Below are 23,339 nucleotides of genomic sequence, written 5' to 3'. Positions count from 1 at the left end.
TTGTATACAATGGACTTTTGGTCTAAAATTATTGTCCAAATAGTTTGGTTGACGTTCCGTAGCAATACAGATTCTTGCATTCGTTGTTCCTTGCGAATGCAGCGCTATTTGTGCCCTGGTTCCTTAATGTAAATGAACAACCCAAACCAGGCCTGTGCCTTATTTCCACTGTTTCCAGAATAACCTAATTATAGTATATTTGGAATTGACCTCTTTCCTACTAGCTTACAATGGATGTGGACAATGGAGATGGAGGAGGCGTGAGCGGCTCCATGGACATAGAACAGTCTCTGTTGCAACAGTTCAGTTGTTTAGGAACAACTGACAAGGATGAACTTGTACAACAGCTTCAGAAGCTTTTGGGCAGTCCAACGCATCTCAATTACTCAACGGCTGCATTTTTCTTGGACATGAACAACTGGTGAGTCGACAGACTTTGTCCCCCTATTATGCGGAATAACATCTGTCTTTGTTCTGCAAACAGGAACTTGCAGGCGGCGATTTGCTCCTATCTCGACGTGGAGGCCCCCAACACACTGCCATTGATGGCCTTAGTGTCCGATCCAGATGCCTCCGAGACGGAAAACATTGAGCCAAACACCCAGTAAGAGCCGTGCCAGTTTGCCTAGTCTAACGTCGATTACACATTGCACACAATTTAGGTTCCAAAAGGCCTGGCATATCAGCAATTCGGGGACGGAGAGCTGGCCAGTCGGCTGCTACATCCAGTGTTCCGATGGTGATACTTTTGGGGCCGAACGAGTATACCTGCCAGCCCTACAGCCTGGCCAGAGCACTTATGTGATTGTTGCGATGCAGAGTCCCCCCATGCCTGGAATCTACCAGAGTAAATGGAGGGCGTGCACGCCGGCAGGTTCTTATTTTGGAGGTATGCGATTTATGCATTTACACACCAGTAAAGGTTTACCCGTGCCTCTGTTTGAAAGGGAAATGACTTGCTATGCTTTGTGTTTAGATCCGATGTGGGTGATTCTCACTGTGGTAGAACAGGGCACCATTGAGCTAACTGAGCAGCTGTCCCACTTTAGCGAACTGGGCGCCATCCCCCCACTGGTACCCCAAGTGCCGAATCCCTTCATTCCCCACTACATACATAGAGAAAACAAGGTATAGACAACCAACACCAGGAAAGGTCAGGCGTATTATTATCCATTTCGTAAATTTTTGCAGGATTCCGCCCCACCCGATGGACAATTCTAGTACTGCAGGGCTCGGCAAAAGTGCTCCAGATTGTTAACTGAAACCGGAGCTAAACATGTTCGGGTGGCTGATTTTCTGGGTATTTTTGCCGACAACTTGTAAATACTATTTACGATAGCGGCGTGTCTTTAAGTTCTAAAGTTAACTAATAGTAAAGGTAATTTTTTCATTTGCTGCGCCAGATTTAAGGGCTTTGTAGGTACGGTATCAATTTATCAAATAAAGTTCGTATTTTACACATAAATCTTGTGAACTTTCTCATTTTTTGCGACTTCATCAGGGTTGTAGGAGAAAGGAGAATAAAACAATGCAACAGTGCTTCGTAGGTTTATCAGCAGCGAAAGAGACCGGGGGATTTGCCTTGAATCGCACCGTGTCCTACGACTAATTTCGCGAGTGCAGACGTCGAGTGAATCGCTATTTTTTATAGAGGCGCTTCAGGTAGTCATGGATCATTCCTGGATTGTTGCAATCCAGCAAAAACTCCCCGTTGCTGGCTATGCAGGTGTCGCCACACATTTTCCCTGCGAATCGATGCCCGTACATCTGTTTGCACTGCACACAGTTCCTGAAACAAACAGTTCCTGTTGCTAGGGAATTGCAGCCCTCAGAAGAGCCCAGGAACCCTAGCAAATTTCCATGGTTATCGGGAAAACGTTGTCATTTGTGCGATGTCAATCAGCGTGTGCTCTTAGAAGTCGATCCCGTGCAAGCTGAACCCGGATGCCCACCTCTTTACGTCGCCCTCCAAAGCGGACAGCAACTCGGCCACATCCTCACCCTCTCCAGGTAGATCAACTCTGCACTAAACTCACATAGATTTACGTGAAAACTCGGGGAAAATTGCAGGTACTCCAGGCGATCAGTGCGACAGCTTTCAACGCCCGCAGGCCCTCGACCAATATTGGGAACCAAAGCACCATTTCCCCGTCCGATTTTGGGACGCAAAGAGAACTACTGGCGAACGAGCAAGAGAGAAGAGAAGAATAGTAAAGAGAAAGAGAGAAGCGGAAGATGACAACTTTAATTTTTTATTTTTTTTATTTTTTATTTTTTTTTATTTTTCATTTTTTATTTTTTTTAATTTTGTTTAACCAACTAAGAAGCAGACGAGTTTAGTGGACGAGAGATTCGTATTCTAAATCGCAGTTTTCCGCAAATGAGAGTGAGCACGCTTCTCTTAGCCTGTGTATTTGATAATAAATTGTTACTTACGTAATGCACGTGTCGAAAGATGATTTGGCCAAGTGTTTTCCCATCAGGATCATTAGTAGGCACAGAACCATGGTCAGTTGTTGGCGCTGAAACTTGGAGGCAAAAACTGCAAAACTTGTGCCTATGAGGCAATTTTCAGTCACCCTTACCATATTTTTCTGGAGGGTTGTGGAGGCGGCTCTTTGTTATGGGAAATTGCGCGCAAATGATGGCTCAAGTTCGACTGGACATTCTTTTTATATCTGACTGATAACTGGCTTTGTTAAGGAACGGGACAGTTCCTTGGAGCTTGTTTTTTGCCAGAAATGAGGGCTGACGAATGGCCCCTATGGGGGAATGATCCATTATTGTCCGCCGCAAATAGTCTTGACTGACCCGGGAGAAAACAACATATTTTTTCGAATCCAGTGAAGATCCAGTGGAGAGCGCGGAATTAATCAATTGGGGAACGGAAACCAGTTATTGTCTCACTTATTGCTCTGTATTTAATTGCTGCTGATGACCAAGTAATTGCATTGTTCCCATCTTAAATTTGGTGTTTTAACTGGAAAATGCCGCTGCTTTTTGAATGGTCAGTGCAACAACCAGTGTCAACTATGTATCTCTTCCAGGCGATTTTTTACTGGTAAGCGCAATTCGTAAACTAAGTTGTAGCAGCTACTTATTCTAAGAATTGTTTAGGCTGCTGATGCTTCGGTGCTCCGGCGTTGTTCCAAAACCACGAAACCCCGACAGTCACAACTTGAGCAAATCCATCATTGAAGACGACTACATACGGGGTACCACAAGCACACAGGTGACGATTTATTCAGCTGGTAAATGCTCTTTTTTGTGCAGAGATTCGGCCGCCAACACTGCAGGGGGAACCCATCGTCGTGGACTTTAGCATGCGGGTGGTCGACATCAACTCAATAAACGTCGAAGACATGGATTTTAGGTAACAAAATACCACTTAAGAGTATTTAACACTGTCTGATCTCCAGGATGGACATGTTTCTGAAGCAACAGTGGACGGACGCGCGGATCCGAATCCCGCAGGAAATGTTCGAATACCGGGACGACTCCATAACATTGCCGTCGCAGTTCTTCGACAGCCTCTGGCAGCCCGATCTCTACTTCTTGAGTTCCAAAGTGGTGGGTGAGTCGCATTCCATCATCCTCGTATACCTTGTGGTCGCTCACTTTCAACCAACATGCAGAAATAGCCACCTTGACCCACAAGTTTTCTTCGGTGACTCTCTACCGGAATAAAACAATCCGGTACTCGGCCCGCATGCACGCCATCGTGGCTTGCCAGATGGAGTTCTACCACTATCCCATGGACACCCAGGTGTGTCCAGTGTCCGTGGAAAGTTGTACGTTTGGGGCTGGACAATTAACGACCCTTAATGTCCTGTTGTTGCTGTTCCAGTTTCGTACAACAACAAGAAGATGCTCCTGCGGTGGTCCGAACCCGGCGTCACCATCAGTCCCGAGCTGAAGTTGTTGCAGTACAACATTCTACAACCGCTGCAGTTGTACGAAAGGACCGCCTTTACGGCAGAGAAAAACGGTGCTTCGCAAAACTTATACGCACTTATTCATTGACGATCTGCAGGCAACTTTTCTAGATTGGTGGTGCTGCTGAAGTTTGAGCGGCAAATCGGCCACCATCTCATCCAGACCTTTGCCCCCTCGACCTTGGTGGTGGTACTGTCTTGGTTTAGCTTTTGGCTAGACCTAGATGCCATTCCAGCCAGGGTTACTTTGCTGGTTACTTGTCTTCTCACACTGGTCACGATGTTTACAGGCCTGCGAACCGATATCCCTGCTGTAGCCTATGTTAAGGTGCACGGAAGCTAATAGCTGCGGTTAACTCTGTAACTGCAGTGGTGGTTTTTTAGGCGTTGGACTTGTGGATGGCCGGCTGCATGGTTTTTGTGTTTGCCTCTCTGGGAGAGTTTGTGATCGTCAAGGTGCTGCAAGGAAAATACTCTCTGCTGAAGCAAAAGGAAGCTGAACGCGTAATGGTGGGCACAAACTGTACTGTCCAGTGCGTATTTGCCTACGGAAAATGATTTTCAGGTGACCGCAATCACGCCCTGGACCAACGAAATCAGCGCGAAAAAACGCAATTCAACAATCGGCAAATCCGGATGGTTGACCCTTTACTGGAAAACAGTGAGTGCATGAAAACAGCGAGTTGTCGCTAAAAATATCCAGCTATTTTTACGCATCGTTGTGCATCTAATGTTAACATGTGTACCGGTTTTAGGACAAAGGGAAAGTCAAAATAACGTGGCAGGAAATCGACAGGATTTCCAGGATCGTATTCCCGGTCCTGTTTTCGCTGTTTTCTGCCGTTTATTGGACCATTCTTATCGTGGGCAGCCGATATGTTCACCATCCGGCCGAACACTAGAATTATTATTTGCTTCTATGCAGACCTTGTGTATGGAATCTGAATGATAAATAGAGCACCGTAACGAAATCAACTTTTTTATTTCGACCAGAATTGAACTTTACTCAGCTGGTAAAAATCGGGATGTTGTGGCATTTTCATACAAATTTCACCGTTTGTAGAGTAAGCTGTCTTCTAAGGATTGGGAAAGTTTCAATTTGCTTCTTGCCTCAGTTGCGAAGTTACAGAGTTTTAAAGCAGAAGGCGCAGCTGGCTGAAAACACCCGATCCCAAACTTTACTCAGCTGGAGAAAATCCGGATTTTGTGGCATTTTCATGCAAATGTCAGCGTTTGTAGAGTGAACCATATTCTAAGGACTGGGAAAGTTTCAAGTTGCTACTTGCCACAGTTGCAAAGTTAAAGAGTTTTATAGCAGAAGGCGCAGCTGACTACAAACACCCGATCCCAATCTTTACTTGGCTGGTGAAAATCGAGATTTTATGGCATTTTCATGAAAATCTCAACGTGCATAGAGGGAACTGTGTTCTAACGATTGGGAAAGTTGCTACTTGCCCCAGTTGCGAAGTTACAGAGTTTTAAACAAGGGCTGATCCAGGGGGGGGGGGTCATGGCCCCCCTTGTGCTGGGTTTATATCGACTAAAGATTTTTTATAATTTCATAGACAACAAAAGACTGAACTTCTACTACATGAGCCCCCCCTGACTTGAAAGCTGGATCCGCGTGCTATTTTATTGTCGAAAGCCAAAGGGGCCCCACCTAAAAGAATTACCCCTCTTTTTTCCATGCCGAGTTGTGCCAGATCGGGTATACTTATAGGCAAGCAGAACAATCGATTTATGAGGTCGATTTGCTATTTATATTGCGTGACAATCCTACAAGAACAGGGACATAGAACATCAGGGACGAGAATAAGGTAAATAGCCAAGCTATGAATTATTCAGCTGTTTGCCAGAAGCAGCCTTAAGAACTCCAACGCCGAAAAATTCCCAGTTTCTTTAAGATACGTTCATCTAAATGGTATATTATTTTAATTGTGTATACAACGCTAAAATTTAGCTCATTAGCCCTATCGAAAGACCATAAGCTGGAGCAGGCGCATTTATTTCACTTGAGGAAATCCTTGTATTGTGTTGAAATCGCGGCGCTAAATTTTGGAGGCATTTTTCAAGAACTTTCGGCTGTAGAATCTGTAAAACTATTTCTAAAACACATAAAACTGGGATTCTTAATGCTGAAAACAATGTGACGTAACCGGCTTGTTTGGGAAATGGTATCATCCTTCGTTCGCGTTATGTGGGAAGCGGCCAACCGTAATCGCACACGATTGATAGCAGTAAAATCGTTAATTGTTCGTGGCCGCTTCCGTGAAAATACTGCCGAAATCCGAGAATAGAAAATAAAATTTACAAACGTTAGTTTTTTAGTTTCGGCGTACCAGCAGCAAGTGGACGATTTGATTTTTGCAATTTCCACTAAAGTAAGTTCAGTTATTTAGCCCTCTTTTGCCGTTATTCTAAGCGATTTTCTGGGCTGAGCAATTCTGAGTCAATTTTTGGCAAATTTAACGCTGATGCACTTGTCATCATTGCATATGCCACTGGCTGAAAGCCGCAAAAATAATCGCCAGAGTTCTTGTATTATGGACGAATTGTTGTTTTAGGTCACCAAACAGTAAACATGTCAGACAAGCCGGACACCGTACCCGGGCTGGGATTTAAGGACCAAGAAAAGGCTCAGGAAACGCTCAAGAACCTGGAGGGCCGCGATCCGGACTACCAAAAGTTGGCCATCAAAGGCTTGATTGGTAGAGCCAAACGAACATTGACTTGTAAGCTCATGCATCCAATTTGATTCTTTGAGTTTTCCTGAACTGTTAATGTTGGTTTTCAGTGACCAAGGACAAGGACAAGCTGCAAAACATTACCGATGCCATCAGCGTCTTCGAGCAATGGCTTAAGGATTTCGAGAGCAACAACCTAGCCAAAGAGAACAGGCCCTATTTACCTGTGCTCTCAGTTAAGGCTCTTTTGCCCCTCAAAGACAAGTATGAACTCAAGGATGAGTTGGCTGAGCGTTTCCTTAAAGCCTACTCGGAGGAAGCCAAGGGCGAGTATAAAAACTTACGCACAATCTCCAGTGGGGACGGGGAGCCAACGTGGGACATTGTCCGCAACAAACAGTTGAAAACCATTCCGACTTCGTCCATTGATTTGTGGGACGATCAGGATCTGCCTACTAAAGAGCACATGGAGTTGGTTCTGTGGGCGTACAGTCCCGAAGCCAGCAAGATCAAGAAGAACGTGTCCAACTACGAGGAGAAACTGGGCAACTTGAAAATTGCCAGCGATGAGGAGGAAGCCAAGGAGGAAAAAAAGGGCAGGAAAAGGAAGTCGGAAGGATCAAGCAGCAGCTCACAGAGTGAGGAGAGCAATGCTAGTGAGGACGACGAGTCCCCCAAGAAAAAGAGCAAAAAAGTGTAACATGAAAAGTACAAAATAAACGGTTGTTGAAAAACTGAACCTCCATTTTCGAGTAATTTTTGCATAAACAAAGAAATCTGTGTAATTTCAAATACAAATAAGTTGAGCACGGATTGCATCCCTCCAAGATGCTCTGTTACGCTCACACACACAAGGTTGATACGTCGACAATATGCTGTCAACGTCTATCCCACTTTTGTTATATTATGTCAATGGTTTGTACGTTTACGACGTTTACTTTGTTGTTGTATTCAGTAATCGTGTCTTTTTCTTAAAACAACTTTTCCGGAATTGCTTGTGGCGATCACTTTAATCGGTGCTTCAGGTGGATTCAGGTTCCATGTTCCAGTAGTGCCCAAAGAATTCGAAAAAAATGGTAGAGTTCCATCAAACTAATTCACATATTTTGGGGGGCGTGAATTGGCATGAGCTTCCAATTTTTTAAGCCACGATGCCACTAATCCCTTACTTATACGGCTTCTTCTGGAGTCAATTTGGTTAATTCCATCTTTCTAAACAGTATCACCTCATTCTCATCCAACACTGTTACTTAGTTTTCACTTTTCAGGCAGAAGAGGATAAAATGGTGCCCCTAACGGACAACAGTTTAGTGGTGGATATTTCAGATGCTCTCAGTGAGAAGGACAAAGTAAAGTTCACTGTTCACACTCGCACTACCATGAATAACTTCCAAAAGCTGGAGTTTTTGGTGGTTCGGCAGCACGAAGAGTTTATTTGGCTGCACGACCGCTTTGAGGAAGAACCGAAGTACGCTGGATACATTGTAAGTTTATGTGTCCTTCTGCTATTTTGGAACCATCTGACACTGAGCTAACCGCTCTTGATTCAGATTCCGCCGCCACCACCTCGGCCTAATTTCGACGCTTCCAGAGAGAAATTGCAGCGTTTGGGAGAAGGAGAAGGAACCATGACCAAAGAGGAGTTCACGAAAATGAAGCAGGAGCTTGAAGCGTAAGAGAAAATGTTTCAATCACTGCCACAGTGTTCAATTGCAAAATTGACTTTAGGGAATATTTGGCCACTTTCAAGAAAACCGTGGCTATGCACGAAGTGTTCCTCACGCGCCTCGCCTGCCACTCGGTGTTTCGGGAGGACTCGCACTTGCACGTTTTCCTGGAGTACGACCAGGATCTGTGCGCTCGCCCCAAAGGGAAGTTGCAACAGTTGGGCGGTCTGGTCAAATCTCTGGGCAGCACCACCGATCAGTACTATTTGAATGCTACTGTGCGGGATGTGAACGACTTTTTCGAACAGCAAATGGTCAGTTTGACCGAATACCACACTCAGCTGCGAGACGCCACCGGACGGACGGATCGCATGACTGAAAAACACAAAGGTACACCTACACATGCAGCCAGACTGATATGATTAAAAGCCTGTAACTTCATTTCTATTAATCTTAGAATCAAATGCTTTCCAACGTACCTAAACCCTGTACAAATCGTCGACAGTGTACAATTGCTATGTTCCTTCTGTTTACAGAATTAGCAGACAGTTACATAAAGATCTCATCGGGTCTGCTGCAGTTGGCCAACAGCGATAATGGGCATTTGGATAAGTTTTTCGCGCGGGTTTCGGACATTTTCGAAAAAACCAGGGCATGTATTCTTGCAAGATTTTTCCTAGAGCGAAAATAATCTGAACGGCGTTTTAGAAGGTGGAAAGCCGGGTGGCCAGTGACCAGGACCTGAAGCTGGCAGACACTTTACGCTATTATATGCGCGATAGCCAGGCGGCAAAATCTCTGCTGGTTCGGAGACTGAAATGCCTGGCGAACTACGAAAACGCTAACAGAGCCTTGGAGAAGGCGCGGCATAAAAACAAGGACATTCATGCAGTAAGTGTTTGTGTTTGGATTAGGGCTCGGAATCAAACTCGAATAATTCGAGTATTCGAATATTCGAATATTCGAAAAGCGAATAATTATGTGTAGTCATAATTCGAATAATATCCGAATACTAGAATACACCAACATTATCAAACTCACAAGGTGCAAATATCTTTATATGCACTTTGTATACTTTTATAAAATAAATTATTCATATTCTACAAGCATTTAAATAAATACCCGTATATTTACAAGCAAATGAAAATAATCATATTTACTCTCCTGCAAATGAATGTAAAATTACGTCTCTGTGTTCTGGTGATTCGCGTCATCAACTTTTGCGCGGTGTTACAATTAATGTGCCGATAAAGGCACTTTTTTATCCGTTGCGGCTAGCTGCCAAAAATGATATGAGATAACGATTTTTCTTGGAAAATGGTGAACGGAAAACGAACACTCGAATATCTAACGAAAACGAATAGAAATACTCGAATATTCGAATACTCAAATACTAATAATTTTACGATTCGAATAAACCACTAAACGAATATTCGAATATCAGATTTTTTAAAATTCCGAGTCCTAGTTTGGATAGTTTTGTAGTGGGCAATTATCAATAACAAAATCGTATTTTGTCGCAGCCGCCTGAGGTCCATGAGGTATTTATTTACTGATACAAATTTGCTTTAATTTTGCTTGCTTTCGGTCGGAAACATTTCTAAAACAAACTTATTATTTGAAGGCCGAAGAAGCCCAGTCAGTCGCCTGCGAACAGTTCGAAGCCATTTCTGCCCAAGCCAAAGAAGAGTTGTTAGATTTTAAAACCCGAAGGTTGCATGCGTTCAGGAAAAGGCAAGTCGATTTAAAAAAGTTACTCGAATTACTTTTACCTGTTTTGTTTTGCCAGTTTGATTGAGTTGGCTGAGCTGGAAGTAAAACACGCCCGCACTCAACAGGATCTGATCAGAAAGTCCATTCAGAATCTGAAAGAACTACTCTAATAAGAAATGTGATATTCGTTTTCTTTATTTACTTGTTTAAATTAACCTTTATTATTGTGAGGCATTTATAGAGCGATGGTGGGCCTGCATTGTAACTGTAGCTCGACTATTTGTTATTGAGCTATTTATGGGAGCGGCATCAACCGCAAAGCATGTATGTTAGGGTTTCAAGTATGCAAGCCACAAAGCTACGTGAAATTTATATAAAAATAAAATGATTTTTCGATATGTTCGTTAGTGTTTTTCTGCAGTATTTTTTGCAAACTATCTACAAGGCCGGAGTCGGCTTAACATAATTTTTCTACTGAAGAAAATTGATTTTTTTTAAATAAATCTGTTGACTAAAAACTGAACAAATTTTCATGGTTGCATTGGGAAAAAATCGAAAAGCATTGGCAGCACTGGTGCTACCTGACTTTGACTTTTGACACAAATGCGGCCATTTTTTCGCCAAGACGCTCTTTCGTGACGTGCTTATCAAAGTGATTGCAAGTAAGTACAAGTGTTTGCGTATTTAAAGTAAATTTCCACTTACCCGGTCGCAACATTCACAATCCGAGCCCTGAACTCTTCACCGCTGAAATCCCCCATCCAGTAGCCCCCTTTTCAACAACAACGTGCTCTACCTAACCTAACACTGTGCTTGCAGCGTGTCTAGCAAACCCCCTCAAAATGCAACTGTTGTTCCGCGGCTTGAAAAGTCACGCTCTCGAGTGCCAAGACGATGAAAACATCGGTCAAATTAAGGTAATCCCTAACCACCCGTCTGCAAGGTGATCAGAATAATAATAATGGGGTTTTACAGGAGCGCCTCGCGGCTCTCGAAGGGCTCCAGACCAGTGAAATCAGCCTGTACTTGGCCGGAAGCCCGCTGGACGATGACGCCGCTGTGGCCGAGCTTCAGAACGGGGAGATCGAGTTGACTGTCGGCCTTCCTGGTGGTAAAGTGCACGGATCCCTTGCACGTGCTGGTAAGAGGAATTGGTTAGTTTGTGGGGTGCCGGGTTTCACAGGTTGCGGTTGCAGGCAAAGTCAAGGGCCAGACCCCCAAAGTGGAAAAGCAGGAGAAGAAAAAGAAGAGGACCGGCAGGGCCAAGAGGCGCATCCAGTACAACAGGCGATTCGTGAATGTTGTTGCCTCCTTTGGACGTAGGCGCGGACCCAATTCCAACTCTGGACCAGCCGCGTAATTTTTGAATGTTTGCTCTGTTTGGTATGTAGATGAAACAAACCCTTGTTTGTTTAATGCATATCCATAATAAGAACTATTAAAATAATCTAATCTGAATTATGAATCTGTGGTTTTTTTAAATGTACATTTTAAAATCGCTGCTGGTAGTTTTGCTGTTGTTGTTGCTGGCTGTTGTTGAACATCATCTGTTGCTGATGGAAGTCTTGCTGCTGTTGCTGCGAGATGGGCATTTGCTGCAACAAACGAATGGAATTGGGGCCCGAGGTCGAGTGGAGCTGCGCCCGGCTCACCTGCCCCGGATGGCCCTGCGGGCCCGTGAGCCGCACCCGCTTGGCCGGATGCTGGTCCTGTTGATTGGACTGTTGCTGTTGTCCTTGTGGCTGCTGTTGCTGCGGGGCTTGCTGCTGTTGTTGCTGTTGCTGCTGCTGTTGTTGTTGTTGGTTCTGGCGCTGCTTGTTATCGGATTTTTCCTCCTGGTCGTCGTCTGTTAGAAATTCGCGCTTCGGGTAGGGAATGGGGCACCCTGCAAGCAATTGGTCGTAGTTGCAAGTAATTGTGGTTGTTAAATGAAATACCTGCAAAGACATCTTGGGTGGGGAGCGGGTCCTCAGAGAAGTACCCGTCTTGCATGGCCTGTTCGGATGTGATGCGCTTGTTGGGGTCCATCAGTAGCAGCTTCTGCAGTAAGTGGAAGGCTTTGCTCTCTGGCTTGATCTTGTGCCGCTCCATGTACTTGACCAACGAGCAACTGAGGTAGCTGAGAGACAACCAAACAAAATTAGCTCGGTCTCAGACCGCGAGGGGCTTCGCCCTACTTGGATTTCTTGAAGTCCTTGAGCAGGGTGGGGTGCTCGGGCATTTTCTTAATGTCCTCCCAGTCTTTCTCGTGCGGGAAGCCCATTACGTTGAAGATCCGATCGAGCTGGTCGTGATGGTACGGGTTGCTGGTTTTGATGTCCTCCTGTCGGCAATGAAAGATCGGCTCGGATGTCAAAAGCTCTGCGAAAATGCAGCCAATGGCCCAAATATCTGCAACAGCATCCGCTCAATATATCCGCTGCGCTCGGTTTAGATCTGCAGCCCCTACCAATGGCTTTGGTGTAGTGGCGGGCGCCAAGAAGTAGCTCGGGGGCGCGGTACCAAAAGGTGACCACCACAGGATCCAAGTCGGCCAGCGGCTTCAACGGGGCGTTGAACAGGCGCGCGAAGCCCATGTCGGCGATTTTAACGCGGCCCCGTTCGGGCCCCTCGCCCATTACCAGTATGTTCGCCGGCTTAAGATCACGGTGCAGCACCCAGTTGGAGTGCAGATAGTGAATTCCGTCCAGTATCTGATACAGGAGCGATTTCACCATCCCTTTCGGCACCATCACAGGCTTCTTATTGGCTTTGGCCGCCCGGTGGAACTTGATAATATGCCAAAGGTCGTGTTCCGCAAAATCGAACATCAGCCACACCTTGCGATCGTTGTGCGACAGGAACACTCGCACCAGGTTGATCACATTTGGATGTTTTAACTCTCTGAGCAGCTGCAAAAGGACAGAATGCTTCGGGGGATTGAAATTTTGTGCAAAGACTTACTGCGATCTCACGGCAGGCGCTCATCGAGAGTCCCGTGCCTTCTATCTGCTTCAGGGCGTAGTCCCGACTATCCGAACCGTCCTTCCGTCGTCCCTTGTAGACATGTCCATAAGTACCGCGTCCCACCTTACAACCCTCGTAGTCGAACAGATCTTCGACTTTAACGCGCTCCGTTTGCGTTTTCATCTTGAACTCGTAGTCCATCATCAAAGAGCTCATAGTCCTGGGGACTGCGCTGACCATATAGTTGAGACTTCGCAAAGCGTCCCGTTGCAGCCAAAAAACCTTGTTAATCAACAAAGCGACTCAAATATTTCGGATAGCTGCCACAACATAACCTAATTCAAAGTCGCAGAATACCCCCCCGGGGGATATTCTGTGGGGAGTGCTTGAAGGGAAGACGACATCATAGAGTAAGTAACTTATTTTACTTTCTCTATGGAGGACATTAGCAAATTATCTGCAGCCAAAGAGAGATGTAAGACGAGTACAGACGGACGAGGCAGGCGGCTGCATTGAAACAAGGCAGTTGACTTGAAACTTTTTCTTAGTTTTAATTAAATACATATACATATACACAAAAATAAAATAATGCAATTAACCCAGAGACAGACTGCTGATCTCCTCGACCAAATCCATATGGTCGAATCTATCGGGGGTTCTGGTGAACCGCTCCAGGAGCTCCAGCTTGCGCTCGTCCGCCTGCACGTAGTACATCTGAAGCTGGTTGGCGATGCATTGGGCCTCTTTAGCGTTGAGCACGTTGCCGTCGTATTCGCCCCTCATGAGCACGATGCCCTTCTTCTGCTGGAGCTCCTTGAAGTGCGTGATGGTGAGGCACTCAGGCGCATTCTCCTTGTGCACTTGGAAGTAAAGCAGAGGCGTGAGATGGACGCGGTTGCCCTCAAACTGGCACATGATAAACTCGTAACCCTGCGACCGAGGCAGCGGGAACAAAAACGTCGGAAACTGGGCCGCCCTCTGCTCCATAACTTCAAAATCCTTGGACGGAATCACTGCCGTTATCGTACAGTCCTTGGCTAGGTGATACTGCTGCCAAATGGCCTCGATTTCATCGGCCGACTTGTCCTGGACCAGCTCCAGCTTCAGCAGCTCGTCCAGGCGCGGCTCGTTGGCCTGCAGGGGCTCCGGCAGCTTCTCCTTGGGCTGCAGCAGCTGCGAGAACTGACGCCCCTTTACCGGCTCGATTTTCTTCTTGGCCAGCCCCTCGACGCGGCTCTGGAACGTTTCGGGCGCCACTTGCTGCACCTTGGCGATCTTGTCGGCGTACTTGCCGTAGTAGGGGTTGCCCTGCAGCTCCTCGAGCACCTCTTGCATCTTGCGCGGGGTGGTCATGATGCCTTTCTGAGCCGAATGGAAGGTGCCTCTGTACAGCAACACTCGGCGCATCAACGAGGACAGTTGCATGCTCCCTACACCACTAGAACGGCCCTAAAGCCTCAAAAACTTCCCACTTACGTAAAGGGTTTTAGGTTAACTGCAAATGATGAAAATGAGAAGAAGAAACTAGCCTGACAGCAGATAAACAAAACTAAATTGGGGACGGTTGGTGGCACTGCAATTTAGCTAGTTTCAAAAGGGAAGACGGCCCTGTTTATCAATTTTTATGAAAACAATCTGGGATAACCTCAAAATGTCAACTCGCTGATTTTGTGCCCCCCTAGCTAAGAAACCCTAGAGCTGAGATGGAGCTGTGTGTGATAATCGGGGCTGAGAAGCCGGACAATCGCACAGCGGTTATTCACTGCAATGGCAAGGTGCGACCGCCCAAGGAGGCCGACCCGAAGGCAAACGGGCGGGGCAAGGCCCGGAAGAGCAGCCTGCAATTGCCGCCCCATATCAAAGTGCTGGATAGCCCCGTGGCTTACCAGTGCACGCTTTGCGACAAGACATTTAGCACCAGGGCTCACGTCCACTACCACCGATACTGCGGCAGTGGTAAGTGGGGAAGCTTGTGAGATTAAGTCTAAGGACATCCTTGCAGCCAAACCCTTCAAGTGTGAGGTGTGCGGCAAGGAATTCGGGCTGAACATGCAATTGCAAGCGCACCTGGCTAAGCATGCAGACGGCAAGCCCTACAAGTGCAGCACCTGCCTTAAGGGATTTAGTGAGAAAGGGAAGCTGGCGCGCCATGCAGCCACGCACTCGTCGAGCAAGCACTTTATCTGCCCGCACTGTGCCAAGTCGTTTAAGATCAAGGACTCGCTGCGAATCCACAGCTTGACGCATCTAAACGAGAAGCCTTTCCCGTGCATGGTGTGCGAAGCCCGTTTCTCCAATTCGTCCAACCTCAAGAAGCACCTGGCGTCTCACTCTAGTAAGTAGGCCATGGGGGGCACGGCTTTTTTTAAACACACCCTGTCTTTAGATGAGAAGGAGCACATGTGCGACCAGTGCGGGAAGCGCTTCTCGCGAAAATGGGCGCTGTCGATCCATCGCATGTCGCACTTGAACCTCAAGCCGCATTCTTGCGAGGTCTGTTGCAAGTCGTTCGTCAACCTCAAGGACCTACGGCGCCACGTACGCATCCACTCAGGTAAATTGCCTAATTGGGGCCTCTTTGGGGGCTCGACTAAAGCGTGTTTGTTTTGCAGAGACCAAGGAGTTTTCGTGCGGTATTTGCCTGACGCGGTTCCGGCGCAAAGACAACTTGCACCGGCACGTGAAGAACACGCATCCAGGTAAGAGGGCCGATATAATTCAGACCCCGCAGCCCGTTTCAGAGTTGGCGCCGACCACCGCCAACCCATCGGTGGTCGTCGACAATCCCAACGCCGTTAAGGTGATAACGGCGCCGACTGTTATCACGAAACGTTTGGCCGAGGGGGCGCCGGCCGCGCTGCAGCTCGCTACAGCCTTATCTACTGATTCTAGGCCCCCCGGATGCGGCGTCAATGGGCCCATCAAGCTCGCGTTTAAGACGCCAGCTTTCAAGAGCAATTACAATATTACGAGGTACGTCACGGCCGCGCCCCAGATCTCTCCCTTGACAGTGTGCTGTTTCAGAGGGAGCGAACTCGTTCCATCAACTCAGCCTGCGTCGGATCGTCCATGGCCTGAGCCGATAGAGGCATCGCCGCTCGCTCACTACGAGACGTCGTTCCAGAACCGCAAACACGCCATGATTAAGAACATCAAGTTCAAAGTGCCCGCGCGCTACACCAATCTGCTCAAGTCCTCAGCGCAGCCCCAGGAGCCCGCTAGCGTGATTGTGAGCAGCAGCGATGTCCACTGGCGCAGGAGGACGTCTCAAAACCTCCTGCTCAAGAACTGAAGACTGGACTTTTTAAGACTGACCTGTGTGTGTGTCATTTGCGAACGCTAAGCGTTCATTTATTGTTAAATTCTCTAGTTATAAGGCGCCTTTTGAACCACCCCGATCTTTGTTCCTTTGCCAACAGCAACGCGAAGTTTCCAAACCTCAATATAAAAAAAAAATTTTGGACTTCACTCGAATCAGTCATTGGCGCTCCCTATTCGGTACTTGGCCAAGGTGGCCGCAATACTCTGCTGGGAGTAGCGGCAGCACGAGGCGCGGCACTCGCAGGTGAACGTCTTGTACTTGACCAGCCAGAACTTGTCGCCGTAGTCGAAGCTGAAACGCCCCAACACGTCAATGTGGCCCTGGGGCTGCGCCCTTCGCACTCACCTCAGCTCCTCGTTGACGGCAATGTCGCGTTTTGCGAAGAACGCAATGTGGGGGAACCGCAAGTCTCTGTGCTCCACGAACACCTTAACCGGCTGCAAATTCGGGAAGCAGGAATGGTTGATAAAGCGCGCAAAGTTTCCGTAGAACCGGGCGTCGATGCAAAATGAATCGCTCTCCTGAAACGCTGATGGGTAAAAAGAGTTTTGTTACAGCTTATATATCATACAGCTAGGGCACTCGCCGTCGGCATGTTTGATCTAATGGCAACTAGGGCTCGGAATTTTTAAAAATCTGAAATTCGAATATTCGTTTAGCGGTTTATTCGAATATTTGAATATTGGTTATTTTATAAAAGTATACAATGTGCATATAAAGATATTTGCACCTTGTGAGTTTGATAATGTTGGTGTATTCGAGTATTCCAGTATTCGAATATTCGAGTTATGACCACATAATTATTCGCTTTTTGAATATTCGAATACTCGAATTATTCGAGTTTGATTCCGAGCCCTAGTTTCAACCAACGCTTGCTATCTCTCTCGCACAGGGTTTATTTGTCGAGTCCGGACTAAAAAGATTTCTATTATTGTAAATGAGCTGGAACAGTGCCGCATTAAGAAATCGTTAAATAAAATTTATTTTTTACTAAAACTTTAAAGTACAACCACACATCGATTTACTGATTGGCTATTTAATATACAGGGTGTTCCGTAAATATGTTCAAATATTTTAACAGCGTGTTTTCCTAGTCATTATAGAGGGGGTCTTCCTGAGAATTTTTTTAATTTGAGGTTTTGCTGTTGAGATATTTGATTTCCAAAATAGCGGAAAATATTAGTTTTTGTTGTTTTCCTTTAAAACGTTTAAATATAGAAACTTCAATTTTGGTATACATTATAAGCTAATTGAGTGCCATTTTACGATAGTGTTTCGTGGTTCAGTTTGCTTTCATACAGGGTAGAAATGTGGAACCCCTACTTTTGTTTTGTTCAGAACTTTTCTCGACATAATATTTTGAATTACTACAAGTTATTTACCAACTTTTTTATCTCTTATTGTTTTTTCTTAGGACCACCAGTTTGTCCGCAAAAAAATAAAATTGTTTTCTTTGCCGTTCTCAAAATGTGTAAGTAATTAAAGTAATTTTTTTTAAATCTAATAACGTTTTCATATAATAATTTTGGTACGCATTATTAGTTGATTACTAACAACCTAAATTATATTTCTAAACCGTGTATTTTGGTTCAGATTACAATTATTAAGTAATTATTAAGCAATAAATTGTACTTAAATAATAACATGGTAACAATATGCGCAACGATATAAACCAACAAAATTAAATTTAAATAACCATTCTAATGTTAACTTAGCAGCTGTTAAAATTGGTCACTTTGACATTCTTGGCATAATCGCAGTATTTTAATGAAATTTAAATTTGCACTGAAGTTCTTATTTCGTTAGAAATATTAAATATTCTTTCCTGAAGTTCTTCGATTGTATTCACTTCTGTTGAATATACCGTATTTTTTAAATGGCCCCAGAAGTAAAAATCAAGCGCGTTTAGATTGTGAGATTTAGGAGGCGAGTTTATAGGAGCTACTTGACCTCTCCCAATCCAACGGCTTGGAAAGTTTTGATCAAGCCGAAACGATTAATTTTTTTGTGGGCAAACTAGTGGTCTTAGGAAAAAACAATAAGAGATGAAAGTTGATAAATAAGTTCTAGTAATTAAAAAAATTATGTTGATAAAAGTTTAGGTGCACAAAAAAAAGTTCTGAACAAAGCAAAAGTATGGGTTCCACATTTCTACCCCGTATAGAAGTAAACTGAACTACACAACACTACCATAAAATGGCACTCAATTAGCTTATAATATATACCAAAATTGAAGATTATATGTTTAACAGTTTAAAAAAAAACAACAAAAACTAATATTTTTCGACATTTTGGAGATCAAATATATCAAAAATTAGACCTCAAAATAACAAAATTCTCAAGAAGACCCCGCTCTAAAATGACTAGGAGAACACGCTGTTAAAATATTTTAGCATATTTGCGGAACACCCTGTATATTGATTGGGTATCTTCGAAACCGTAAAAGATAAGAAGTATATTAAATTAATTACTCATAAATGCATTTTCCTATTATCAAAATGGCAGTCAAAACTATTTGAAAAAACTGGAATAGCTACATTAATCGAGAAAGGATGGTCAACTAAAACAGCAGCTGAGAGATTTGGAAAATCGAAGAGCAAGATTTAAGGAGATTAATTAAATTGTCAAATTAAAACAATTTTGTGTACTGTACTATACCAACTGTACATGGCATTTTCAAAAAAGCAGTATTTATTTTAACTGAGATAGTTAGAGATTCATTTTTGAAGTTATTTCAAATCATATGAAAAAACAAAAAATGCTTTCACATGGCACCGTTTCGAGAGCTGCAAAAGGGTGTCTACGAAAATATATTACAACGAATTCTTTTCAACAACTATCATCACCTTTTGTTTTTCATATGGACCAAATAAAAGTGCATAACTGATATGGTAGCCCTTCTAATAGCGGATTATACTGGTTGATTCGAAATTGGCGTCATCCTTTTAAGTGGTAATAGAGGCTCACTTGGAGAGTACGAGAAAAATACAGAAATTTTTTTTTCGATAATTTCTAGAAGATTGAATTACAGTTGAAAATCAAATTTCAACTTTGTTATTAAGTATTATTTTGAAATTGTTCAATGTTTAATTGATAGCATATCGGAATACTTAAGCATTTAAAACAAATTACACTTTTTTGATGAAAAGTCATAGTAGCAATGCTGTTTCGTTTCAGAACTTTCTATTTGGTAAATCAAAAACCAATGAAAGAAGTACATTTTTGCTGAAACGCAAATGTAAAAAAAGAAGGTAATCATCACGGTAATACGATACTTAATTAAATGTGTTAAGAATATTGAACCCTCTGAAAAGCTTAACGATTCAGTATCACATAAATACGAAAAGGGTCTGTCTGCCTTCTTGCAAATGAGCGATATACATATCTGGTATCTGCTATAATTATTGATTACCCCATATAATTAATTTATTTTTATTGTAGTTTTTGAAATTGTTATTAACTGTTTTAGAGAAAAAATAATTCTTACTATGAAAAACAGTTACTTCACAAAAGTTGAGGGAAAATATTTGCATGAATGATTAAAATATGTAACTTCTCATATTTGAAGAAATTTCATGCAAACATCACTTTGTGTGATACACCTTTCAAAATTGGTTTGAAAAATAAATCGTATTTAGCGTATTTAATTAATGCATCGCATTTACTAATATGGATCGTATTTAATAATATTACCGCAACAACTATGACTATAAGCGGCTGGTACAATACATACCCCGATCTCACGCCAATGTTCTTTTTCGTCCAGAGGCGGGATTTACGGGCTGCGCGAGTAAAACGACGCGAAACCGTGTTCCGATGGAGAGTGCGCAGCTGTATGATATTTAAGCTGTGGTTTTGTGTCCCACAGACTTTGGTTCTAATTCAAGATTTTCGTTTTCTCTTAGTAGTGACGGCGCTGGTCAAAAGCATATAAAAAATCGAAGTCTGTGGGCTTAAAGGGTGTAGTGCAGCCTCACTTGGTTGTCCAAGTCGAAAAGAAAACTGTCGTCGGTGCGGCTTTCCGCCTCCAGATCGGTGAGAATTTCGCCTATGTACTCGCACACGAACTGGCCCAGGCCGATGGCGCCCAGTGCCCTGACGCCCCAGCCCTTTGACTGCGTTCGGAACAGTTGGAAGCGCTGGGCGAGGGGGCGCTGCACCAGCCGGTTGGGGCACAGGATGGCGTTGCAGGCGCACAAGTCGCTGCACTCGAATATCAGCGGCGGGTCTGCCCAAAAAACAGCCTTCAAAATTAGGTGGAAACAGGCCGGATATGTACCTAGGAAGTTGAAGTCGGCGCTCAGCTTGCCCTGGTCGTACCAGCCCTGGGCGCAGCTGCAACAAGTGCAACGCTCCGTGCAAACACATGGGAGCATCGCGCCCACTTTGCGGTCGATCTGCACATTGCCCGAACTGACGCAGGTCTTTGCTATGTAGGTGTAGTCATTGGGCTGCGGACTCGCGTCCACATCGTTGACGCACTGGATGGGGTTCTGCTCCCGCCCATTGGAAATGTCGCTAAAATTGAATTGATATTGACTGCAACAAGCCGCCGGCTGGACTCACTTGCTGAGCAGACTGGGGTGCCTTTGAGGGTTGTTGCTTATCGCAAAATGCATCTGGGCGTTGAGCGCAAGGGGAGCGAAGCATTTTCCGGTCTTGGGCGCACAGTCCAACGCAGTCTCACTGTTCTTGTTCACCAGGGAAACGTCGGCGCGACGCGCCAGCAGCACTAGGACGCAGTTGTAGCAGTCCTCCCGCGCCGCCATATGCCTGCAACGCAACCTCAAGCATCAACTGAATCAGCAGCAAACCCTGGCCAATTACAATGGAGTATCGCCGTGCACGTTCACCACATTGACGTCGCTGTTGAGGTTGAGGAGCAGCTCCGCGGTGGCGGCACTGCCCTTGAAAGCCGCCCAATGTAGGGCGACGTTCTGCTCCACGTCCCTGCGCCCGCAGAAATAAAGCGACAGTCTTAAGCCCCATGGGGCGCTCACCTGGAATGAATGTCCGCCCCTTGGTCGAGGAGAAAGCGCGCCACTTCGGTAAACCCGTGCTCGCACGCCCATACGAGGGGCGTCCAGCCACCGTCGTCCCGCATGTCGCAAAGCCCTTTGTTTGCACGCAACAGCGCCTGACAAGCTGCTAAATTCCCGGTTCTTGCGGCCGCGTGTAGCGCCGTCATGCCGTCGGTGCCCTGAAATCTTGGCAATCACAACAATAGGCTGCGGTGATTTTGGACGTACCTTAAGAGCAACCTGCGCCCCGGCTGTTATCAAATACTGGGCGATCTGGTTCCGATGTTCCGTCACTGCCAGCATCAAGGCGGAGCCTTGCTCTGCGTCCAGGGCGTCCAGATCCACCCGATAGGCCACTAGCAGATAAACAATGGGAAGGTCGCCCTTTTGAACGGCCAGGTGCAGAAAAGTTCCGTTGTTGCACTCGGGCAGACGGCTGTGCAGGTCCACGTTTCCTGTTTCTAAACAGCTGGCCATAAAAACAACCACCCATAATTGGGGGACTTACCCAAAATCACTGCCGCCCTTTGGGCGTCGCTTTCTTCAACAGCCGCCACCAGCCCTGCGTGGTTGCACTCGTCCAAACGCACCGTGGTCCCGTCCCGGATTGGCTGTAACTGGCCAGGGGGAATGATGGGGACTTCGGGGCTCCGTCCCCTTTTTGGGGCAGTAATACTGATGAGAGCCGCCTCACTAGTTGAGGGGCTGAATAAAACAAAAGATAACCAAAATAAATTTATTACAACCGAAAAACAATCACTTACTACTGAGATCTTTGAACGGGAAGGAACACTGGCTGCTTAGGCGAATGCATGGTGATGGTGATATCAGTGCAGGGAGCAGGGTCGGCGCAATGGGGACAGGCGCCCTCCTGCTGGCAGTCTTTGTGAAAATGGTGTTCGGCGGCACATTGCGCGAAGCGCCCCTGGAAGAACGCATTGATTTATCGCAAATTCGCCAGAACACGTAAGGAAGGCCTACATGGGTGCAGAAAACACCGCAAATGGGGCAGCAATTGTGCCTGATCAGTCTTTGACGGTGGGAGCCGCACAGCACCCCAAACGGCACCCGTACAGAGGGCCTACTCAATGGGGCTTCCGTGACGTCCACCAGTCGACAACAACCGAAAAGCTGGTCCCCAATTCCGTCCACGGCGGAGCAAAACTGACGACCTGCAAATCCACGGTTAAACCTTCGAAGAGCCTCGACTGTTAAGCTGTTGCCTTGTGCATTCTCCATAAACAGTTGCTTGTCTTCAGTGCATTTGCACAGTGGGGGGGCCACCCTGGCTTCAGGGCCGCTCCACTCGTCCTCTGGCTCAGGCTTGACGGGCCTGAGGGCCGGCTTTGATCTTTGGGGCCTCTTGGCTGGCTCTGAAAATCGACAGTGACGGCAATTGCCCACATTTGTGGTTTTTTCTCTTACCAGCCCTAGAGGGGCGCTTTTTAGGCCTGTCGTCCAGCCTCAAAGAACGCTCTTTGCGAGCAATGGCACTCTGGATGATGGACTTGTTGCCTACTCTTCGCCGCGTTCGTTTCTCCACTCTATCCCCATCTGGGGCGAGGGCCCCATTCACTACGGTCTCCATAGCGGAAGCTCCTGCCTACCGAGCTTTGCGCTTCTTCATTGATAAGACCGCTTTGGATAGCAATTAGCTCTTATCATAGCAAACAAACGTGATTTGGGGCTTAATTACAAAGGAGCAACCCCCAGGGCCTTGAAATGGGGACACGGTTCACTAGAGGGGCCCTTATTGACGACCTGAATTTTAAGAGATAAATAGTAAAGTCTTTAATGTTTTGCTGCCGAAGGTTGTCACTTTGAAGTGCACCATAGAGTAAGTAAAATAATTATTTTACTTTCTCTATGAAGTGCACAACTCAGAATCTTCGGTTAGGGTTCAAAAGTTTCGATAGTGCTACTGGCAGAGAATACTGGTTAAAAATCTTAATTTTGTAAATACTTTTGTGGAACGCTGTGCATTTGGTATCGATTGTCTGCAGCAATTTTGAGCATTTTTTCCTGCTTAAATTAAATACGGAATTTTCAAG

The 23,339-nt window shown here is 45.5% G+C and overlaps 9 protein-coding genes and 1 long non-coding RNA gene across 15 annotated transcripts; 6 read left to right on the top strand and 4 right to left on the bottom strand.

The window, feature by feature from the left end:
• Positions 1-230: 230 nt before the first annotated feature.
• Positions 231-1,221, top strand: LOC109541380 (protein ILRUN). Its single transcript, XM_048667689.1, has 5 exons — positions 231-421; positions 485-604; positions 663-847; positions 977-1,128; positions 1,192-1,221. The coding sequence occupies exons 1-5, from the start codon at positions 231-233 to the stop codon at positions 1,219-1,221; spliced, it is 678 nt and encodes a 225-aa protein (XP_048523646.1).
• A 314-nt stretch (positions 1,222-1,535) lies between these two features.
• LOC125505775 lies at positions 1,536-2,873 on the bottom strand. Its single transcript, XR_007282398.1, has 2 exons — positions 2,586-2,873; positions 1,536-2,528 (listed from the first exon to the last, which is right to left on the bottom strand). It is a non-coding gene; the product is annotated as an uncharacterized LOC125505775 (long non-coding RNA).
• A 104-nt stretch (positions 2,874-2,977) lies between these two features.
• On the top strand, positions 2,978-4,906 carry LOC109541372 (glycine receptor subunit alpha-4). Its single transcript, XM_048670240.1, has 10 exons — positions 2,978-3,061; positions 3,118-3,215; positions 3,274-3,373; positions 3,420-3,574; positions 3,636-3,791; positions 3,848-3,988; positions 4,034-4,263; positions 4,320-4,445; positions 4,501-4,596; positions 4,691-4,906. The coding sequence occupies exons 1-10, from the start codon at positions 2,988-2,990 to the stop codon at positions 4,835-4,837; spliced, it is 1,323 nt and encodes a 440-aa protein (XP_048526197.1). The 5' UTR covers positions 2,978-2,987; the 3' UTR covers positions 4,838-4,906.
• A 776-nt stretch (positions 4,907-5,682) lies between these two features.
• On the top strand, positions 5,683-7,358 carry LOC109541395. Of its 2 annotated transcripts, none has more exons than XM_019910257.1 (3): positions 5,683-5,752; positions 6,500-6,667; positions 6,730-7,358. In XM_019910257.1, exons 2-3 carry the CDS (start codon positions 6,517-6,519, stop codon positions 7,317-7,319), a joined length of 741 nt encoding a protein of 246 aa, XP_019765816.1. In that variant the 5' UTR covers positions 5,683-5,752; positions 6,500-6,516; the 3' UTR covers positions 7,320-7,358. The 2 variants fall into 2 exon arrangements, with proteins under 2 accessions (XP_019765816.1, XP_019765815.1); XM_019910256.1 differs by lacking the exon at positions 5,683-5,752 and adding an exon at positions 5,891-6,316.
• Positions 7,359-7,505: 147 nt separating this feature from the next.
• LOC109541394 (sorting nexin-6) lies at positions 7,506-10,401 on the top strand. 2 transcript variants are annotated; one of them, XM_019910254.2, is made up of 9 exons: positions 7,506-7,695; positions 7,888-8,103; positions 8,170-8,291; positions 8,348-8,676; positions 8,823-8,938; positions 8,995-9,177; positions 9,810-9,827; positions 9,911-10,020; positions 10,076-10,401. In XM_019910254.2, exons 1-9 carry the CDS (start codon positions 7,693-7,695, stop codon positions 10,167-10,169), a joined length of 1,191 nt encoding a protein of 396 aa, XP_019765813.1. In that variant the 5' UTR covers positions 7,506-7,692; the 3' UTR covers positions 10,170-10,401. The 2 variants fall into 2 exon arrangements, with proteins under 2 accessions (XP_019765813.1, XP_019765814.1); XM_019910255.2 differs by lacking the exon at positions 9,810-9,827 and having other exon boundaries at positions 7,507-7,695.
• A 160-nt stretch (positions 10,402-10,561) lies between these two features.
• On the top strand, positions 10,562-11,464 carry LOC109541392 (FAU ubiquitin-like and ribosomal protein S30). Its single transcript, XM_019910253.2, has 4 exons — positions 10,562-10,661; positions 10,819-10,916; positions 10,975-11,140; positions 11,196-11,464. Exons 2-4 carry the CDS (start codon positions 10,842-10,844, stop codon positions 11,357-11,359), a joined length of 405 nt encoding a protein of 134 aa, XP_019765812.1. The 5' UTR covers positions 10,562-10,661; positions 10,819-10,841; the 3' UTR covers positions 11,360-11,464.
• Positions 11,407-13,415, bottom strand: LOC109541387 (cyclin-dependent kinase 8). Of its 2 annotated transcripts, XM_048660658.1 has the most exons (6): positions 12,943-13,407; positions 12,449-12,890; positions 12,177-12,390; positions 11,937-12,118; positions 11,652-11,884; positions 11,407-11,594 (listed from the first exon to the last, which is right to left on the bottom strand). In XM_048660658.1, exons 1-6 carry the CDS (start codon positions 13,183-13,185, stop codon positions 11,490-11,492), a joined length of 1,419 nt encoding a protein of 472 aa, XP_048516615.1. In that variant the 5' UTR covers positions 13,186-13,407; the 3' UTR covers positions 11,407-11,489. The 2 variants fall into 2 exon arrangements, with proteins under 2 accessions (XP_048516615.1, XP_048516613.1); XM_048660656.1 differs by having other exon boundaries at positions 11,407-11,884; positions 12,943-13,415.
• Positions 13,416-13,471: 56 nt separating this feature from the next.
• On the bottom strand, positions 13,472-14,467 carry LOC109541390 (ATP synthase mitochondrial F1 complex assembly factor 1). The gene has a single exon (XM_019910250.2). The coding sequence runs from the start codon at positions 14,368-14,370 to the stop codon at positions 13,540-13,542; it is 831 nt and encodes a 276-aa protein (XP_019765809.1). The 5' UTR covers positions 14,371-14,467; the 3' UTR covers positions 13,472-13,539.
• A 65-nt stretch (positions 14,468-14,532) lies between these two features.
• LOC109541386 (gastrula zinc finger protein XlCGF7.1) lies at positions 14,533-16,413 on the top strand. 2 transcript variants are annotated; one of them, XM_019910247.2, is made up of 6 exons: positions 14,535-14,901; positions 14,948-15,280; positions 15,332-15,499; positions 15,558-15,644; positions 15,838-15,918; positions 15,970-16,413. In XM_019910247.2, exons 1-6 carry the CDS (start codon positions 14,649-14,651, stop codon positions 16,029-16,031), a joined length of 984 nt encoding a protein of 327 aa, XP_019765806.1. In that variant the 5' UTR covers positions 14,535-14,648; the 3' UTR covers positions 16,032-16,413. The 2 variants fall into 2 exon arrangements, with proteins under 2 accessions (XP_019765805.1, XP_019765806.1); XM_019910246.2 differs by having other exon boundaries at positions 14,533-14,901; positions 15,558-15,918.
• On the bottom strand, positions 16,266-23,198 carry LOC109541384 (histone-lysine N-methyltransferase EHMT2). Of its 2 annotated transcripts, none has more exons than XM_048660654.1 (13): positions 22,714-23,198; positions 22,512-22,661; positions 22,270-22,460; positions 22,053-22,213; positions 21,797-21,993; positions 21,517-21,749; positions 21,268-21,467; positions 21,095-21,217; positions 20,834-21,040; positions 20,547-20,785; positions 20,245-20,495; positions 16,613-16,788; positions 16,266-16,558 (listed from the first exon to the last, which is right to left on the bottom strand). In XM_048660654.1, exons 1-13 carry the CDS (start codon positions 22,874-22,876, stop codon positions 16,420-16,422), a joined length of 2,430 nt encoding a protein of 809 aa, XP_048516611.1. In that variant the 5' UTR covers positions 22,877-23,198; the 3' UTR covers positions 16,266-16,419. The 2 variants fall into 2 exon arrangements, with proteins under 2 accessions (XP_048516611.1, XP_019765803.1); XM_019910244.2 differs by having other exon boundaries at positions 16,376-16,558; positions 16,613-16,796.
• Between the last annotated feature and the right edge of the window lie 141 nt (positions 23,199-23,339).

The sequence above is a fragment of the Dendroctonus ponderosae genome, unplaced genomic scaffold, assembly GCF_020466585.1.
Source record: "Dendroctonus ponderosae isolate FM_Combo_2020 unplaced genomic scaffold, Dpon_F_20191213v2 Dpon_F_20191213_1, whole genome shotgun sequence".
Classification (NCBI taxonomy): domain Eukaryota; kingdom Metazoa; phylum Arthropoda; class Insecta; order Coleoptera; family Curculionidae; genus Dendroctonus; species Dendroctonus ponderosae.
The sequence above is the reverse complement of the archived record's forward strand: the minus strand, read 5'-3'. Positions and strand labels throughout refer to the sequence as shown.

Coding starts and splice junctions, on each gene's coding strand:
- LOC109541395 (XM_019910257.1), top strand. CDS start 6,517: ATGTCAGACAAGCCGGACACCGTACCCGGGCTGGGATTTAAGGACCAA. Junction 6,668..6,729: donor AGCCAAACGAACATTGACTT/GTAAGCTCATGC, acceptor GTTGGTTTTCAG/TGACCAAGGACAAGGACAAG.
- LOC109541390 (XM_019910250.2), bottom strand. CDS start 14,370: ATGCAACTGTCCTCGTTGATGCGCCGAGTGTTGCTGTACAGAGGCACC.
- LOC109541386 (XM_019910246.2), top strand. CDS start 14,649: ATGGAGCTGTGTGTGATAATCGGGGCTGAGAAGCCGGACAATCGCACA. Junction 15,281..15,331: donor GCACCTGGCGTCTCACTCTA/GTAAGTAGGCCA, acceptor CCCTGTCTTTAG/ATGAGAAGGAGCACATGTGC. Junction 15,500..15,557: donor CCACGTACGCATCCACTCAG/GTAAATTGCCTA, acceptor TTTGTTTTGCAG/AGACCAAGGAGTTTTCGTGC.
- LOC109541394 (XM_019910254.2), top strand. Junction 8,939..8,994: donor ACATTTTCGAAAAAACCAGG/GCATGTATTCTT, acceptor ACGGCGTTTTAG/AAGGTGGAAAGCCGGGTGGC. Junction 10,021..10,075: donor TTGCATGCGTTCAGGAAAAG/GCAAGTCGATTT, acceptor TTGTTTTGCCAG/TTTGATTGAGTTGGCTGAGC.
- LOC109541384 (XM_048660654.1), bottom strand. CDS start 22,876: ATGGAGACCGTAGTGAATGGGGCCCTCGCCCCAGATGGGGATAGAGTG. Junction 22,461..22,511: donor GTTTATGGAGAATGCACAAG/GCAACAGCTTAA, acceptor GTGGATTTGCAG/GTCGTCAGTTTTGCTCCGCC. Junction 21,468..21,516: donor GGGCGCAGGTTGCTCTTAAG/GTACGTCCAAAA, acceptor CCAAGATTTCAG/GGCACCGACGGCATGACGGC.
- LOC109541392 (XM_019910253.2), top strand. CDS start 10,842: ATGCAACTGTTGTTCCGCGGCTTGAAAAGTCACGCTCTCGAGTGCCAA. Junction 10,917..10,974: donor AAAACATCGGTCAAATTAAG/GTAATCCCTAAC, acceptor GGGGTTTTACAG/GAGCGCCTCGCGGCTCTCGA. Junction 11,141..11,195: donor CGGATCCCTTGCACGTGCTG/GTAAGAGGAATT, acceptor TTGCGGTTGCAG/GCAAAGTCAAGGGCCAGACC.
- LOC109541372 (XM_048670240.1), top strand. CDS start 2,988: ATGCCGCTGCTTTTTGAATGGTCAGTGCAACAACCAGTGTCAACTATG. Junction 3,575..3,635: donor CTTGAGTTCCAAAGTGGTGG/GTGAGTCGCATT, acceptor ACCAACATGCAG/AAATAGCCACCTTGACCCAC. Junction 3,989..4,033: donor CTTTACGGCAGAGAAAAACG/GTGCTTCGCAAA, acceptor GACGATCTGCAG/GCAACTTTTCTAGATTGGTG.
- LOC109541387 (XM_048660656.1), bottom strand. CDS start 13,185: ATGGTCAGCGCAGTCCCCAGGACTATGAGCTCTTTGATGATGGACTAC. Junction 12,891..12,942: donor GCGCCTGCCGTGAGATCGCA/GTAAGTCTTTGC, acceptor GTCCTTTTGCAG/CTGCTCAGAGAGTTAAAACA. Junction 12,391..12,448: donor CCACTACACCAAAGCCATTG/GTAGGGGCTGCA, acceptor ATGCTGTTGCAG/ATATTTGGGCCATTGGCTGC.
- LOC109541380 (XM_048667689.1), top strand. CDS start 231: ATGGATGTGGACAATGGAGATGGAGGAGGCGTGAGCGGCTCCATGGAC. Junction 848..976: donor CATGCCTGGAATCTACCAGA/GTAAATGGAGGG, acceptor CTTTGTGTTTAG/ATCCGATGTGGGTGATTCTC. Junction 1,129..1,191: donor ACATACATAGAGAAAACAAG/GTATAGACAACC, acceptor AAATTTTTGCAG/GATTCCGCCCCACCCGATGG.